The 18,668-nt window shown below is 42.8% G+C and overlaps 1 protein-coding gene across 2 annotated transcripts in view; it reads right to left on the bottom strand.

Moving 5' to 3' along the window:
* Positions 1 to 18,668, bottom strand: part of HMCN1 (hemicentin 1) — a 354,179-nt gene that overhangs the window by 104,734 nt on the left and 230,777 nt on the right. For both annotated transcript variants that reach the window (XM_006267576.4, XM_019500190.2), the window contains exons 47-52: positions 14,691 to 14,804; positions 6,665 to 6,751; positions 6,047 to 6,238; positions 4,812 to 4,985; positions 3,243 to 3,356; positions 667 to 812 (exon numbers count right to left, since the gene is read on the bottom strand). In XM_006267576.4, the coding sequence (XP_006267638.2) occupies positions 667 to 812; positions 3,243 to 3,356; positions 4,812 to 4,985; positions 6,047 to 6,238; positions 6,665 to 6,751; positions 14,691 to 14,804 (827 nt within the window). The remainder of the gene's footprint in view (positions 1 to 666; positions 813 to 3,242; positions 3,357 to 4,811; positions 4,986 to 6,046; positions 6,239 to 6,664; positions 6,752 to 14,690; positions 14,805 to 18,668) is intronic.

Here is an 18,668-nt window from a genome sequence, read left to right as displayed (position 1 = left end):
AGGCCTTATGAGGAGAAGCTGAGAGGCATAGGACTCTTCAGGTTGGAAAAGTGCAGGCTCAGGGGGAACTTGGTGACAACTTATAAGTATATCAAGGGTGTACATCAGGATCTGGGAAAACGTCTGTTCACCAGGGCTCCCCAAGGTCCAATGGTCACAAACTGGTGAAAGAAAATTTTACATAAGGAAAAACTTGTTTACTGTCCGAGTCTCCAGAGTCTGGAATAGACTCCCCCAAAAGTAGTGCAAGCATCTACTCTGGACACATTCAAGATACGTTTAGATAATTATCTTGCTGGGGTCATCTGAACCCAGCTGACTTCCTGCCCCTTGGACAGGGGGCTGGACCAAATGATCTTGCGAGGTTCCCTCTAGGCCTAATGTCTATGAAATCTATCTCAGATGCATTCCCAAACGTTCAATGGGAGCAGCAGGGATGTTGATGTAGAGAGATCTGTCCTAGTTCTAAGACTGGTAAAATTGTGGGGTGATACCACTGCCTGTTAAATGAAGGGAGGATAGCTAGAAATAAGCTCTGGATCCCTGATGCAAATCTCAGGAGTTTTAAGTCTATGCATTATGCACATGTTTATTAATAATGGTAATAAGTATTCAACAGCTTCTGCAGGACAATCATTCATAAAAAGAATTAAGTGTGTGACTGGCCTGTCCATCCTTGTACCAGCTGATGGAAGCAGCAGGAAACCCATGAGCTTCACACTCCAAAGTAAGGCTGTTATTTACTTTGATCTTCACTTCTTTAGGGGAGAGACCCATCCCTGAGATATCCCCTTTATTAATGGTGGGTGGAACTGCACAAAAATAAAGGAATTGGAAGGCACTTTCCTAAATTGAATTCATATTGTATGTAGCATTTAAAAATAAAATAGACATGGGAAAACCCAATATGATTACCTCCAGCAAAACTGATACATTCCTGTGTAATCTCTGTTCTCAGAGCAGGTTATTAAGCAGCAGCACTTAACTTCTTTTGAGCACCTGTACTTGACTAAGACCTTCCTTATCCCATTCTACCATGTAGTGGACTTTATAAGCATGCTCTTTAATGTTGTGTGCTTACTTAATAAAAGACAATACAAATTACAGGCAACATTTTCAAAAACATTTGTCTAACATTAGGCTTTTAAATCCGTAACTCAGGGATGCACAAAATACAGCCCACAGGCCAGATCCAGCCCACCAAGGGACTTTGTCCAGCTCATGGTGGGTCCCTCAGTCCCATCCAGTCCAGGTGCAGAAGGCAGCCCAGGCTGGGGAGCATGTGACTGGTTCCACCACCCATGCAGCAGGGCTGAGGTGACACAATGACCAGACACCATTTCCCAGCAGCCCAGGTGGAGACAGTTCCTTAGGGCTTTCATTGCCAGACTCAGTCCTGCTGATTGTACATCTTGGCCCATCTGCACCGCACCCACCACCAGGGCCAGGACCCATACGGTAGAGTGCTCAGCTGGGTGCTGGAATGGGGCCATGGGTGGGTGAGGAATGGTGTCCAGGAGCTAGATGGGCGGGCAGGGCTGCGGAGACCCCAGGTTCTTGGGAAAGTGACAGCATGATGCCAACAGAACCACGATCTGCTGCCCATACACCCCTGCGATGGGCATGGGTTTCACGAGCAAGGGTGGGAGTGGATCATGGCTCTGTCCAGGCCCCACTGTCACTGCTGGGGCCAGGGCAGTGCCTCAGTTCTGCCAGCAGGGACATGTGGAGAGCAGATTGTGGCTCTGCCCCGGCCCGATCCTGCGCTGTCACTGCCCCATGTACCCAGGGTTTCCATGGAGACAGGCCAAGAGCAGCACAGGCAGGGCGCATGGCCAGGTGGATGGGAGGGGCACATGACCAGGTGGGGAGCTACATCTGGGGCTGGGATCTTGGTGCAGTGACAGTGTGGGACCAGGACCAGGGCAGAACCTTAATCTGCTCCCTAAATGCCCCTGTCCACGGAACCAGTGCCCATCACAGGGGCATGTGGGCAGTGGATCATGTCACTGTCCCGGCCTTGGCCTTTTGCTGTCATGGCCCCACGACCCTGGCTTTGCCCACCCATCATGCTCCTGAACATCACTCCTCACCCACCCATGGTCCCATCCCAGTTTTGGGAGCTTTGGTGAGCTGTTGTGCACGGGGCGTTGGGGCGGGGGGGGGGGGGGGGGGGTCCGACTCAGCATACAACAGCTAAGCAAAACTCCCTATCATGGGCCCAAATAATTTCCCACCCCTGCCCTAAACAGTATTGACAGTCAAAACTCAGAATTTCTACTTTATGGAAAACCCTGACATTTCAAATCTGCTTTCATTCCAATTCAAAGCAAAACACAAAAATTAGGACATTTCCCACATAGCAAATATTTTTTAAGAGATTAGTTGCAGGTCATTTGAAATTATGCACTTATAGGTGGACAGTAAGTTCCCTGGGTCTATTTTTTCACAGGGTTACAATCCAGACTGAGAAATCTAGGCTGTACTACAATTCAGATAAAATTGCACTTACAACACAGCTGGAATAGCCCAAACTCCATTTCAGTTTAAAGCATTAACAAATAAATCAGAGATGGGAAACCATACTTGACTGAGGCCTCTAGCCAGAGAGGCTCCATGTTAAAATAGGGTGGGAAACTTAAAATATTAGCCCCCAAAGCCTGACATACAAGTACTGGTATGTTTACCAGGAATTCTGAACCACAGTAATGAGGAACAATTAAAGAATCGTGAGTGCTGACAGGGAACCAGGACTGTGGAGGTTGTGTATGCTATTTTCTACATATGGTATTTTACTGCATAATATAAAAACAGTATCTGGTTTTACCTCCTTCATGTAAAAACTTTCCATTAGATAACAGGCTCTATTTTTTAAAACCCCAGTACCCAAGAGATTTTACAGTTCTCCAGCTGAGTAGTATCTATATGACTTGACAGTCCTAAGTGAAACATTTCAGTTGTAACTTTAGTGTTTCGTCTCTTCTATGCTTTCCCCAATGTTATGCAAAGCCTGTGCATCCAAATGAATGCTGATAAATGATGTCATACAAATGATCCTCATGCCTTTCAACAATGAAGGAAGTTGGCATTTGTTGATGAATTAAAGTAAATAGTAGCTGGACAGAGTAAATATTTGCTGCTTCAGAAATGACCTAGTGAGCAGCACAATGGCTAAAAATGCAAAGAGAGAACAGAAGAAAAAGAGAAAAAGAAAGTTTATTACATTATTTTCATGAACTTACTGAAGACTTTTACTTCATAGTGTTTCAGTGTTTCCCCAGCTTCATTTGTAGCTATGCAAGTATATTTACCAGCATTGTCCTCCTGTGCATTTAGAATTTGCAGGGTTTGACCTCCTGTAAAAAGAGATTGTTATAAAATATATTAGAACCATAGTCTTGCTAGCTAGTCAGGTTATTATTGCTCTCTGCAATCATGCTTTCTATCCTAAATTCTGCCTTCAGATGCGCATGTGCAATCCACACGAACCTCAGTGAAAACAAATATACGTATTTTAAATTTGGATGTGACTGTGAGTACTAACAATATAAACTCTTAGCACATGAGGATCACTGGCCCCTTGATTAGATATAAATTACAGTTCCATTGAGATATATTAAAGTATTTCTGGATAGAAAGGCCTGGCTCCTCACAGGTATTTTAGACACTTGAGCTCTATGGAAAACAACAGGAGTTAGGCTCCTTAAAATAGATCCTGGTCACAGTAATCTAGGGTTCTTTGCTTAGTTCAGAGAAGAGAAGGTGAAGCACAACTGTTTAAAGTAAAAATTAACTAATTTTACATGGAAAGCTGGATTCAAAGCATTGCATTACTTAAATTTAGCTGCAGCACAGCTCTTCAGATGAAGGAAGCTATCCTAATTATTTGTGAAACACAGATAAAAGTTAAAAGCTTTCTGTGAAATATGTGCAAGCATGACCGAATTATTAGGCTTTAAGCCTTCATAGATGAAGGTAACTCAAACAGCTTGTACACTTTGCTGTAATTCAGTTTCCCACCCACAAATTCATTTTTACTTGGAATTTCTACTGACTGACTTCTTAGAGATGAGTCACAATTTTAATTGACGGAAATTTCTTTGAGGGCAGCAGTCTTAGAAGTTGTTCCCCTGGGAAGTCCTTTCATGTCCAGATACCAAATAGCTTCTCTTCACTAATGGTCTTTCATTTTTAAAACACTCCCATTATTTTTGTTGAAAGCTGTAGAGCTAACAGCATTCTATAGGCCATCTTTTTACCAGACTTCCTTAATTCTGCTCATGAAGTTTGTAGGCACATCTATTTTTGGGTCCTAATTGATAGCAATGGTATATGACTAGATTCATATGTATAAATAAACCACCAGCAAATTTTGCAAACTTAAGTAAGCCAGTAAACTGGAAATTTAACCTTATACAGCCATGGTAATCCATGCCCTTTTAAAAGGAATATAATATAATAGTACAATGCATAAACTACAAGTTTATAAAAAGGTAGTAGCAGTAAGGATAACTTTGAAGTTACCATGTAACTAAATGCACTGTTATCAGGTAGTAATTCAGTTTAGAAGGTAAAACAAGAAAAATGTACAGTGACATAGCTTTATAGAGCAAAAGGGAAAATATTACCTAAGTATATAGAATCAATTAATGAACTAGTTGTTTGAGAGCTAACAAACAGCTTTGAATCTGGGGTTGAAATTTATCCAGAAGTACAAAATAATGCTATTATTACAAATAATAACTTTGATTTATGCATATGAAATTTGATATGTAATAAAACATTTACTTTTTTAGATAAAAAATAAGTACCAGGCAAAATCCGGATGCTTCGGTTTGATTCTAAAGGAACTCCATCTTTTAGCCAGGTGATGGTAGCTGGAGGGTATGAATAAGCTTCACAAACCAGGGATGTGGGGTTATTTAAGATAACAGTGACATCTTCTGCGTTGCCATTACTGTCTGCTCCAGCAATGGCTGGAGACACTGGGAAGCAACAAGGTGATTAGCAGCAGGGAACTGAACATTGTGAAAAGCAATACAAGTCTACAATACATTTTTTTTTAATGGACATTTAAGGGAAATGCTGGTATTACTGCAAATTGAGGACAATGTCTAGTCTAGAAACATAGTTCTAGGTTTTAATGAGCAGGTACATATTGCTGCTAGGTATATATGAATTATATGAATGTACATAGTGAGGGGTGGAGCAAGGAGAAGTCAGGCAGACACCACTGTGTCTGCAGTCTCCACTGGAGTTCCAGCCAGGTAGCAGAGGGAAGGTTCCAGTCCTGCTCCAGAGCAGAGAGCCCTGCCCAAGGCTGCAAAGCTTCTGGAATGCTGGGGGACTCTAATTTAAGTTAAACCAGGAAGGGGTCTGGGACACACATTGGATAAACTGGTTTGAGCCAAATTAGTTAAGTCTGATACTACGTTCAACCAGGTTTATCTCACACCAGTTTCAGCCATTTCAAACTGGTTTATGTGCACTGAACGTCTGTTCTGTAACAGGTTTAAACCAGTTTCTGTTCACTTAAACCAGTTAATGTGAAATGTCTGTCACTAGCCATTGAGCCTAGAACAAGCTCCAACTCCAACTGCTGAAATCAAAACTCAGCCAACATTCCAGGATCTTTTCCTTTAAAATAGCCACTGTAAAATGAGCCTTAGCAAAAGGCTGGTCATGTGATCCCAACACCTGGCAACGACTGCTTTGACTAAGGTTCAGCAGACCTACCATAAAATTGTGCCAAAAGCTACTGATAACTGAGAGGGCTAGAAAATGAGATGAAAATGAAAGTAATAACCATCAGAATCAAAAATTAAGACTAGATGGTCTGAGAAGTTTGTTTTCCTGACATGCAACTTTAATTGGGTCCTGAATATATTCTTTTCTTAACCACAACAAGACAACAAATGTACTATCTTCTCCAGGTAGACAGATTACCATTTTCTAATGCATAATTACTAAAAGATAGATTTGGCATGTTACTATTTATTAATTATACATCTATACAGGATTAACTTTTGTCAATCAACTATCTTACCAAGTACATTAAGACTGTAACTTTTGCTCTTGTCACCAGCCGTATTAGAAGCAATACATGTGTATCTTCCTGTGTCAGCCACCTGAGCATTCGTAATTTGAAGAAAACGTCCACTAGACAGAATTTGGTGTTCTTCATCTTCAATGAGAGGTTGCCCATCTTTTACCCAAGTAATCTGTGGTACCGGATTCCCTTAATAAAAGTATTTGTAACATATTAATTACAGTTACCACTAAAACATGCCACATTTCTAAACAAGAAAAAGAAACCCAAACATTTTCATGCATCTTTTTTATATTTACCTTTCAGGAAGGTTTTCTAAAATATACATTCTATAGTTTTAGAGAATTTTATAACGTGATAGATTTTTTCTGTTAAATTCTACAGAATATTGTTGGTGGGAGGAGAAATTTTCTTTCTTTTACACTGTATATGACTTTTCTGTAAGGATTGTTAAAGCATAATATGGACATGAAAGTTGAATTGTGAAAAAAAAATAAAAATACTTCATTAACAATGGCATATAGAAATTGTGTACAATCAAGAAAGGCAGTCAATAAACACTAAACTGGTGTTTTGTTTGAACAACAAAGATACGGTGACCTCGTACAGCCTTACCTATCACTTCACATGCTAATGTAACACTGTGTTTCTCTTTCACTTTCACATCTTCCAATTTATTCTCTCCAACAATCCCTGGAGGCACTGTTGGGGGGAGGGGGAGGAGACATCACATTGCACAATATTAGTTACACCAAAGTTATATACAATTAAAAAAATGTTCCTGTATCTAAGCACATTGCTTCTTTCAGTCACATAAAAACAAACAACCTGATCAGACCTTCCAATTACATGTTCACACTGGAGATAATGCAGAGATACACTGCTCCAACTAGATTTACAAGAGGCACTGTGTGCCACTGGCCAATGTGAAGGTGTCAACAGGGTCAGAGCCCAATATCATTCTCTGCGTCACTCTTTTGAATTGACTAGCTCTTAGGGAATGCTGATGAGGAGCAACACTTGCACTCTCAGCACAACGATGGTACCCTTACCTGGGAAACCGGAGTAAAGAGACCATTGACCTCTGATATCCCTAGTGCATCCCCTCAGAGATCATCCCACAAACTGACCCACAGCTGATTCTATTTCTACTTTCCTAAAGAAGTCTGGGTATACAGAACACACAAACAGAGAAACTAGATGGATGGGCTAAAAAAAATCCCCCTCTTAGTCACACCAAAGTAATTCCACTAACTTTGCTACGTTAGCCCACAATTTAGACCAAAACCAGAATCAGAGCTGTAATCTTTAAGGTATTCCCCTTCTTGTACACATCTCTACTATTGTTACCCCCAGATAAGCACATTAGTCTGCTGCTTTAGGGTCCAATTTTAGGAAGCACAGTCTACATCTTCAGCACGTACCCGGCATGCGAGTTAGCATGGGAGTTTACGCAGGAGGGTGCACGGGAGGGACCAAGGCCCTACCTGTGAGCCCCCCAGGGTAGACAGTCCCAGCCGCAGTCAGCCCACCACCAGCATGACGTGGATGGGCACGTGCCGCACCCCAAGGGTCCCCTCGGGGTCTGCGGCCCGCCCCCCCTCGCTCCCCTGGCACCTCGGAGATCACCACCCAGACGGAGCCCATGGTTCCGAGCTCCACGCAGACGGAGCCCCTGGCTCTTGGCTGCAGGGGCTGCTTGTTGCTTTTTCAGGCTCTGGGGCCTGGGAGCATGGCCACCTCCTCTTGTGGGGTCTACTCCCTACTGGGGTCTCTGACGCGCCAGCTGGAGGAGCTCCAGGCCGCAGTCCAGAGACTGCATGCCATTAGGGACTGTGAGCAGGAGGGTGGTGGTCAATGGGAGCCAATCGTCTTGGTGCATTGTGACCAGTGGGGTCCATCAACGCTTTGTCCTAGGGCCTATACTATTTAACATCTTCATCAATGATGTGGACACTGGTGTCAGAAGCAGACTGGACAAGTTTGCTGATGACACCAAACTCTGGGTTAAAGCATCCACACCTGAGGACAGGAGGATGATTCAGGTGGATCTTGACAGGCTCATGAAATGGGCAGACAAGAACCTGATGGTGTTCAACATCAAAAAATGCAAGGTTCTCCACCTTGGGAGGAAGAACCTGCAGCATGATTATAGGCTCAGTAGTGCTACGCTGGTTAGCACTACAGATGAAAGGGACTTGGGGGTCATGGTTGACCACAAGATGAACATGAGCCTTCAGTGTGATGCTGTGGCTAGTAAAATGAGCAAAATGCTGGCTTGCATCCATAGATGTTTCTCAAGCAAATCCCGGGACATCATCCTCCTGTTGTACTTGGCCTTGGTGAGACCACAGCTGGAGTACTGCGTCCAGTTTTGGGCTCCGCAATTCCAAAAGGATGTGGAGAAGCTTGAGAGGGTGCAGAGGAGAGCCACGCGCATGATCAGAGGTCAGGAAAACAGACCTTATGATGAGACGCTGAAAGCCATGGGACTCTTCAGCCTGGAAAAGCATGTCTGTTCACCAGAGTGCCCCAAGGGATGACAAGATTGAATGGTCACAAACTCCATTGTGACCAATTCAGGCTGGACATAGGAAAGAACATCTTCACTGTCCGAGCCCCTAAGGTTTGGAATAGACTGCCACCGGAGGCGGTTCAAGCACCCACTTTGAACTCCTTCAAGACACATTTGGATGCTTATGTTGCTGGGATCCTATGATCCCTGCTGACTTCCTGCCCCTGGGGCAGGGGGCTGGACTTGATGATCCTCCAGGGTCCCTTCCAGCCCAAATGTCTATGAAATCTATGTGTGCACATAAATGAGGCAAATACAAATTGGCTGCTGTGGGTGTATAACAACATGATTTCAGTGCAAATTCTATTATTCATGCTAAGACATTATTAATGGTACATTATTGCGCCCAGGCAAATTAAGAATAGACACCCCTTTCAATACTTGCTGTATTGGTAAAAAAAACTCTTGTGGCAACAATTGGGTGGCCTAGGAAAATAGCTGGGAAAGAAAAAGAGTCTATGCACCAAAAGTGTACAACTTTTACTATGTCATTTGTCATTAAAGCACTACCCGAAGTGGATACAGTGATAACCGTACAAAAGTACTTTATAGTACAGGTATTTCCATACAAGAAGGAAACGAAGTTATCAATATGATATCCTTAAAGTGATTTTAACAGGTGAAGGATGTACAAGTATATCAATAAAAAAATCACCATCCTTAACTGTAGTAGCTATGCCAAACTGAAGAAAGGAAGTCATAAGGACAAGCCAAGTTCTCTAATGTACAACAAAGAGTTTTTTGGGAAAAAAGTTTCATAACTGGGAGGGAAGAAGGTCTAGGGTAGGGGCCAAATTTTATCTCATGCAAGTAGAAACAGTGCAGAATTGAGTCCTAGACAACTTGATGCATCAGAAAGACCTGACATACATATACACATATACATATATACATACATATATATATATTAATAGCAGTTGTGACCTGCAGTAATTTGGAAGTAAAAGATTTTTTTTTTTAAATCTTGTCAAGGTCCTTTCATCTGAGAAGAAAATAAACTAGACCAGATCTTTAGTATTTGATATAGAGAACAAAAGCTTAATATGAAAAAGCGAGAAAATAAAAATCAAAACAAATCTATCTCAAACCATGACTGAAAGCTGGAAAAACTAGTTAATAGTTAGCAGATAAAAATGTTTGGTGGGGTGATTGTTAGCTGGCAGACTCAGCATGTCAGTGAGCAGGCAGACATGGCTAATACTTTCATTCCTGCCAAATGTGATGGAGTTATAGCCAAGCTCTCTTACTGTGAGTGCATGAGCAATGCTAAAAATGCTTTTATCAGAGTTCTGCTGTTGATATGACTAGACAAAAACACAGACTTAGGACACTCAAAAAAACCTCAGCTGAAATCAGAAAAGTTCTGAACTGGTTTGAGCAGAGCTGGGCCAACTCTTACTAATCACAAATAAATAAAACAATTACCACATTGGACCCAAACCAATATAGTACAGTAAACTATAAACATCAAACAATCCAAGCCACCCAGGGAAATAAGACATCGTCACACAAAGATCTCATGCATGTATAATATGATAATGCTTGCCACATCAAGCTTTCTATACTAACTGATTTGCCAACATGTCTTTGTGCTACAGCCAAATTTACTGAAGCAAACATCAGCTTAATTTCCAACTGTCAGCATAACAATAAGTTGTTCATATCTCTTTGGCACTCGCTATTACAGCTATTTGTTTAACTTGCAGTATACTGTGTATCTGATGACTGGCATTCCTGTCACTTTACTTTGAAAAAGAAGAACAAAAATTGGAATATAACAAAAAGTAATAAAAAGGGCAATGGAATTTTCCATATCACCCTAAAATAGGGTTCAGATCCCTTTCTCTCAAAGACAAGCAAAGCCTACTGTTGTGAGGCTCTTATTCCATTGCTGATACCTTTCTGTGAAGGGTGAGTCTAACAGATGAGAACAGGAAAGTAACGAAAATTGTTATTGCTTTGTCTTCCTCTATACTTCCATGTTTATACTTGCCTTCTTACTATAGCCCTCTTAGGCTAGGGACAGACATTACACATAAATCAGTTTAAGTGATCAGAAACTGGTTTAAACCTGTAACAAAAGAGATGTTCAGTGCACAGAAACCAGTTTGAAAATGGCTGAAACCAGTTGGAGATAAACCTGGTTGAATGTAGTATCAGACTTAACTGATTTGGCTCAAACTGGTTTATGCAATGTGTGTCCCAGACCCCTTGCTGGTTTAAGTTAAATCAGACTCCCCCAGCATCCTGGCATGCACTCTGGACTACATGGAGCTCTCTGCTCCACAGAAGGGCTGGTCCCTCCCCTCTGCTCCCTGGCTGCAGCTCCAGCAGAGACTACAGGAGTCTGCCTGGATTCTGCTTCCCCCTCCCCTCTAAGCAGGGATTTCGGCATCCCCTCTGCCTTACACAGACACACAGAATTAGCTAGCAGACCATATGCTGGCTATGGTCTGTGCTGTGGCAGATGTGATAAAGGCAGAATCAACAATGTCTCTCTGTTGTTTTCTTAACGGGGTGATAAACATTGAGTTAGGAGTGATAAACACTGCTATCAATTCTCCGCTGGGCTGGTTGGGGTGGGGGGGGGGGGCCTCCCTAATCAGAGTGTCCTGCCGGAGACTGGCCAGGCCCCCCTCAGCTCAGCACTGTGAAAGAAAGGGGAGAGCTGCTCTAGCACCCCCCAGCTTCTAGCCTGAGCCACGACAGGCATGTGCCTGCATTTTTTCACTCCAGAGGGGATGTCTGTATCATTACTAACTGGTTTAGCCTAGCCAAGTTAGACTAACCTGAAAAGATTGAATCAATTCAGGCTCAGGCTTTTTGAAGGTCTGTCCCTAGCCTTACTGTGCCATCAGTGCTCCTTAGGCAAACTTGAAATGACAATTATAAATCACCATTTGGAGTCCAATTTTAATTTGACTATCCATAGCTGAAGGAATAAGAGAAAGAGCTAATCAGCATTTCAGAAAATCAGGATCTTTTGGCTTTACCTCAGAAATGGAGCCACTTACCAGACACGTGTCAGGATACCTGATAAGTATGTAATGGGTGCATCTACACATGTGTTTTACTGTGGAGTTGACTAATTGGCTCTGCAGTAAAGTGTCACCATATGCATGTGCATTGGTATTAGGGCAAGGTAATCTAATTAACTCTGCTGTAAGATACTACTGTCAGGAAAGAGTACTATCTTACGGCAGAGTAATTAACTGTGATGCAATGCTCGTGTAAAACATTACCAGTGGAAATTGCACTTGGTCAGCCCAGGCAGCAGGGGAGCAGACTTCTGCATGCCACCTAGTCACACAGGTCTTCATGTTCAGCACTTCTGTGCCCCAGCCAGCCCCTCCGCCACCCAATGCCACCACCCAGAGCCTGGGGCTGACTCCCAGAGCCTGCTGCCTGCTCTACCCTGGCTCAAAATGCTGCTGTCCTGCATGCACATGTAGACACTGAACCCGGGAGCAGTGTACCCTGGCTCAAAGTGCTCTGGAATTTATCACATCATACTAATTGCACATACAGATGCACCCACTGAACTGATAAAAACAGCTACTAATCCAAAAATAGTATAACGATGTAAGCTATCTCAAACTTGTCCATATTCCTGAGGAATCCAAGAGGAGTGGTTGCTCCCCAAGGGGGAGATCCTGACAGCACAAGGGATGGCCATCCCATTTCAGAGGCAGGGTAGCAAAAGGTCACAGCAACCCCCTTGGCTTAGGAGGGAACTTGAGGACCTCCTATGCCTCAAAAGAGAGACTTATAAATGATGGAAGGCTGGAATTACCACCAAGGAGGAGTACTCAGCACTGGTCCGTACCTGCAACTGAGCTCCATCTGGCTTCACATATCAAGGATAACAAAAAGTCCTTTTTCAGATATGTAGGGATTCGAAAAAAACCAAGGATAACATTGGACCCCTGCTGAACCAAAACGGGACAGCTGATAACTGACACCCAGGAAAAGGCTAATCTGCTTAATGGGTACTTCGCATCAGTCTTTTATCAATCCAATGGGATCACCCTACTTAGCAAGATGCGGGATAGCCAGGGTAAGGGTATATTTATACCCAGCATCAGTGTTGATCTAGTAAAGGATCACCTTGAGAAGCTGGACACCTTCAAGTCAGCTGGTCCTGACAGATTACGCCCTAGAGTATTCAAGGAGCTGACAAGTGTCATAGCCCAACCATTGGCAAGGATATTTGAAAACTCATGGTGCTCAGGAGAAGTACCTGGAGACTGGAAGAAGGCCAATGTGGTACCCATCTTCAAAAAAGGGTGGAAAGTAGATCCCAGGAATTACAGGCCAGTCAACTTGACCTCAATCTCCAGTAAGGTTCTGGAGAAAATTATCAAGGAGACCCTTCTGGATAAGATGGCTGAGGGCAACATCCTGAGGGATAGCCAGCACAGGTTTGTTGTGGGTAGGTCTTGCCTGACCAATCTCATCTCCTTCTATGACCAGGTGATATATCACCTGGACAAGGGAGAAGGGATTGATGTTATATATCTGGACTTTAAAAAAGCTTTTGATCTGGTGTCCATGGAAAAATTGGCCAACTGTGGCCTCAGCTACACCACAGACCGATGACTGGGATATTGGCTCCGAGGTCAGACCCAGAGAGTAGTGGTCGATAGTAGTGAATCATTATGGCACTATGTGACCAGTGGTGTCCACCAAGGCTCTGTCCTTGGACTGGTTCTCTTTAACATCTTTATCAACGATGTAGACATAGGTGTCAGAAGCACACTGGCTAAGTTTGCCGATGACACTAAACTTTGGGGCATAGCGTCCACACCTGAGGACAGTTTAGTGATCCAGGCTGACTTGGATAAACTTAGTAAGTGGGTGGATACTAACTTGATGACATTCAATACAAATAAATGTAAGGTACTCCACGTCAGGGGAAAAAACCTGCAGCACAGTTATAGACTCGGTAGTGCTACACTTGCTAGCACCACTGCTAAAAGAGACTTGGGGGGTCATGATTGACCACAAAATGAACATGAGCAACCAATGTGACATCGCAGCTGGTAAAGCAAACAAAACTCTGGTTTGCATCCATAGATGCTTCTCAAGTAAATCTCAGGATGTCATCCTCCCACTGTACTTGGTCTCAGTGAGGCTGCAGCTGGAGTACTGCATCCAATTCTGGGCTCCACAATTCAAGAAGGATGTTGAGAAGCTTGAGAGAGTCCAGAGGAGAGCCCTGTGCATGATCAGAGGGCAAGAGAATAAGCCTTATGAAGAGAGGCTGAGAGCCATGGGACTCTTCAGCCTGGAAAAGAGCAGGATCAGGGGGGACCTGGTGGCTGCTTATAAGTACATAAGGGGTATGCATCAGGACCTGGGAGAATGTCTATTCACCAGAGTGCCCCAAGGAAAAACAAGGACCAATGGTCATAAACTCCTCCAAGACCCTTCTGGATAAGATGGATGAGGGCAACATCCTGAGGGATAGCCAGCACAGGTTTGTTGTGGGTAGGTCTTGCTTGACCAATCTCATCTCCTTCTATGGCCAGGTGACATATCACCTGGACAAGGGAGAAGAGACATAAGAGATAGACTGGACATAAGAAAAAATTTCTTTACTGTCCAAGTCCCCAAGACCTGGAATAGACTCCCTCCAGAAGTGGTGTAGGCATCTACTTTGGACTCATTCAAGAAATGCTTGAACGCTTATCTTGCTGGGATCCTTTGACCCTAGCTGACTTCGTGCCCCTGAGACCGGGGACTGGGCTTGATGATCTTTGAGGTCCCTTCCAGCCCTAACGTCTATGAACTTTTTAAAATGATAAGTCATATGATAAGTCATATTTAAGGAATTATCATATGCTATAATTTTCTTTATGGAGTGAAAAATAAGCAGCTATTTATTGTTGTGTCTGAAGGTTTTTTTATAATAAAAGTCACATCTAGTTTGAGACAAAGTTAATCTTATTAGATAGGGTTTTTTTGTACTTTGATTTTTTTAAGAGGAACTACTTTTCCAAAGACTCTTTTAAAACTGCATGTGAAACATGATGCATTTTTTCTATTTTTGACAAATGTGATTACCTATAACTGAAAGGTCAAAATGTTTCCTCTTTTCTCCTGCAGTATTAGTTACAACACAGGTATATTGACCAGCATCTTCCACTTTACTCTGAGTCAAACGCAGAGACCTACCACCTGAAGAAAAAAAACAAGAAGGTATAATTATTAAAATTAACATCTATTGTCACATTTTCCATGCTTTCTTTTTCTCTCTAGCTGCTAGATAAAAACTCTCATAAATAACAGGAAAACCTAACTATGGACTTTGGCCTCAATCCTATCCATGCTTAAATCTGGCCTTAACTTTGATCACGTGCCTCTTACCCTAAAGTCAACAGGACTGGACATCGATATCACTATATACAAAGAGAAAAAATACCTTTTTTCAGTTTTAACATTAATTGCTGGTGTTACCAGTAACAAGAATAGGAAAATAATACTCAGATGTCACTGCAATAATTTACAACAATTATGGTTGATCAGTTGCCAGGCAATCTTTATGGAGCGTGTCAGAGATGTTAGTTTCAGGGGAAGAGAAGCAGTAAACACAGTAGTGGTATTATTGACTACAGGACATACAATCCCCTTGCTTCTCTATGCATTTCTCTGCCAAAAGACCCATTCTTTTTGCTTGTATTTTGGGAGGGAAAAGCAGAAAATGGAAATATCAACTTGAATTTAAAGGGAAAAGAAGTATGAATACCAAGATGCATGCCTACAGTGTTCAGAATCTCGCCCATTCTCTCACTGGCAATTCTCACATTAGCAGTAGCTCTCACTAAATCTGAATAACAAGCTCTTATTTCAGCCAACAAGAAAGAGCTCTTCAGAACTTGCATGCAGTGTTTGGGTAATGGTATATAACCTGACGACTAATATTTCTGGCCAAGAGATTTGAAGCGAAGAATTGCTGTGTAGATCCGTCCATGTTCTAAAAAAGTTATTTTATTTATAACTTTGTTACATATTAAAAACTATATATGTTTTAATGCATTGTGCATTGTGAACAATAAGGGCAGGATGGATTTTTTCTTGTTTTCTAAAGGAACAGTATCAAAATAGGCTCAGAGTGAATGGCAGTTGTGATGGTCAATGATGAGAGTGTACTTTGTCACATGCCATAATAAGCATGGTTTTGATCTACAGAACTGAAGTATTGCTTTGGCAGAAACAAAAGCTGAAACATTTGAGAGCAATAATTAAGTATTCTTTCCCCCATAGCTTTACAAGCCAAAGCAAAATCTCACATGTCTTGTTTACCCTCTTAACTACCCAGGAAAACTGCCCATTGTAGCAGTGAATGGGCAGGTTTCTACTCCCACTCCTTTGAGGGTATAAAAAGGGTATAAAGTATGCCTAGAAACAAGACATGTGAGTCTTACATGCTCCCCTCAAGCTTTCAGGGATAATTTGGGACTTTCCATGAATCATCCCTCCCTGTCCCATAGTGACTAAACACTATGGAGGTGATGACATCAGTGTGGGTGTATCTGGATGTGATTACATGTGTATTTACTGCACAGTAACATGTTATGCTGCTGGGGGCTCCATGTGGCTCAGCCCCAGCTCTACACTGCACCCAGCTTCTCCCATAGACAGTGTCCTGGAACCAGGGAAGCCCAATGCTTCCCTGGTGTTGCAGGGAAACCAGCACTGGTAGCTGGGAGCAGACGTAACCCCAACCCTGCCCAGGCTGAGCTGACAAGAGCAGTTCACTCCATAGGGCAGGGAAAGCAGTGTCGGGTGCTCCAGACAGATGACGCAACCGTAGCCCTGCCCACACTGTGCTACCCCCTTCCCCTGCAGGGAGTTGTGGGGGTGCCTTTCCTTGCTGCCAGAACTGCCGCTCCAGCATCTTCAGCAGCATACACCATGGCACCCGGCAACAGCGCACTGCCCCGTGGGCTCAACTCCATCCAGTTCAGCCCACATAGTGTTAAGGAAACTATTGTGATGTTGTCTTACGTTTCCTTACACGCCCATTATTACTGTGCAGTAAGGCATCTACACGTGCCTTACTGCACAGTAACTACTTGGGAGTAAATTTGCAACCTACATCATGCGGGTAGCAAATTTAATCCTGAGTAGGAGTAAGTAACCACAGTTATTGTACAATACGAGTGCACATGTGTAGACATGCAACCATACTGTGCAATAATTTTTGGTTACTACGCAGTAACCTAAATTACTACACAGTATTGGTGCACATGCAGATGCTCCCTCTGTCAATTAAAAGAATGGAAACAATTGGCCCAGGAGAGGCTGTTCAAACTGATAGCAGTATCTCTTGTTCAAAGGAATGCCAATGTCAGCATAAAAAGTGAATTATTACTAGATAATAACCAGATGTCCAACCCCTCTCCCTACATGCTATGCATAAGAATGAGTAGAAAACTGCAAATAGGACTCATTTTTTCTGTAAAAGTTAACTACTTCAAATAAAATTTTAAAATTCCCCACCCCCAAATCTTCAAATCCAAACTAAAAATGAATCTTGGTGGATTTGAAAACAGTTTGGTTACATTTTTGCTTTCCATTATATTTGCATGCTCATATTCTTCAGACTTTCCAAGTTTTCAGCAGGATTGAGAACAGGAGGGCTACAATACCCTGAGAGAGACTGGTTTTGACTGGTATGTCAGCAGCAGCACTAGAAATATCACAAAAATCTGTTCCCAGGAGTCCAATGTTGGAGATCAAAAATGAGAGAAACATCCTAATTTTTTGTCAACTTATCCCAACCAAGCTCTGATGCCACCTTGCTACAGGGCCTGACATCAAAGCAACTGAAATTAATGCAAAGACTCTCACAGACTTCAATGTGCTTTTTATTGGCACTCTATACATTCCTATTGTTAGCTTGAAAGCAGATGAGTCAATTAGGTAAGTTATCAAAGAGCTACAGTACAGAGAGCAGTATTGAAATGGACAGTTCTGCAAGAGCCTGCTCTCTCTACCTTCTCTATGGTATTGGGAAAATGTGGCTTTCAGGAATGAGTACAACAGTCTTTTCACTTTAAACATCCCATTAGGCACCCCATTAGAAAATGTGTAAGGTGGCTGAAGTGGATTAAAATTAGAAGACAGCTGCTCCCACAGCTGTCACTCTGATGACTGGCCAATCAAACTGGATAATGGTTACAGAGTCATGAAGTTTGACTGTCCATGGGGTTGGATACAATGCATCTGAGGGTGCTGAGGGAATCGACAGATATGACTGTGGAGCCACTGGTCATTATCTTTGAAAACTTGTGACGATCAGGAGAGAATGAATGGAAAAGGGCAAATATAATTCCAATCTTGAAAAGAAGGAAGCAAGTGGACCCAGGGAACAACAGACTGGCTAGCCACACCTCAGTCCCTGGAGAAATTATGGAGCAGGTCCTCAAGGAATCTATTTCTAAGCACTTGGAGAAGAAGGTGATTAGAAACAGTCAGCATGAATTCATCAGGGGCAAGTCACACCTGACCAACCTGATTGCCTTCTATGACAAGATGACTGGCTTTGTGGATGTGGGGAGAGCAGTGGACATGATATCCCTTGACTTCAGCAAGGCTTTTGATACAGTACCACACAACACTTGCAAGCAAGCTATGGAAGTATGGATTGGATGAGTGGACCATAAAGTGAACAGAAAACTGGCTGGATCATTGGGCTCAGAGGGTAGTAATCAATGGCTCAATGTCTAGTCCCCAGCCAGTATCAAGTGGAGTGCCTCAGGGGTCAGTCCTAGAGCTGTTTTTGTTCAATGTCTTCACCATCAACCTGGAAGATGGGATGGAGTGCACCCTCAGCAGGTTTGCTGATGACACCAAGATGAGGGAGTAGTAAATACACTGGAAGGTAGGGCTAGGATTCAGAAAGACCTAGACAAATTGGAGGATTGGACCAAAAGAAATCTCATGAGGTACAATAAGGACAAATGCAAAGTCCTGCCTTTTTGGGAGCTAACAATCCCATGCACAGGCTGGAGAAAGCCAACTGGCTAAGCAGCAGCT

This window comes from Alligator mississippiensis, chromosome 5 (genome assembly GCF_030867095.1).
Source record: "Alligator mississippiensis isolate rAllMis1 chromosome 5, rAllMis1, whole genome shotgun sequence".
Classification (NCBI taxonomy): Eukaryota; Metazoa; Chordata; order Crocodylia; family Alligatoridae; genus Alligator; species Alligator mississippiensis.
Note: the sequence above shows the minus strand (reverse complement) of the source record. Positions and strands in the feature narration are given on the sequence as shown.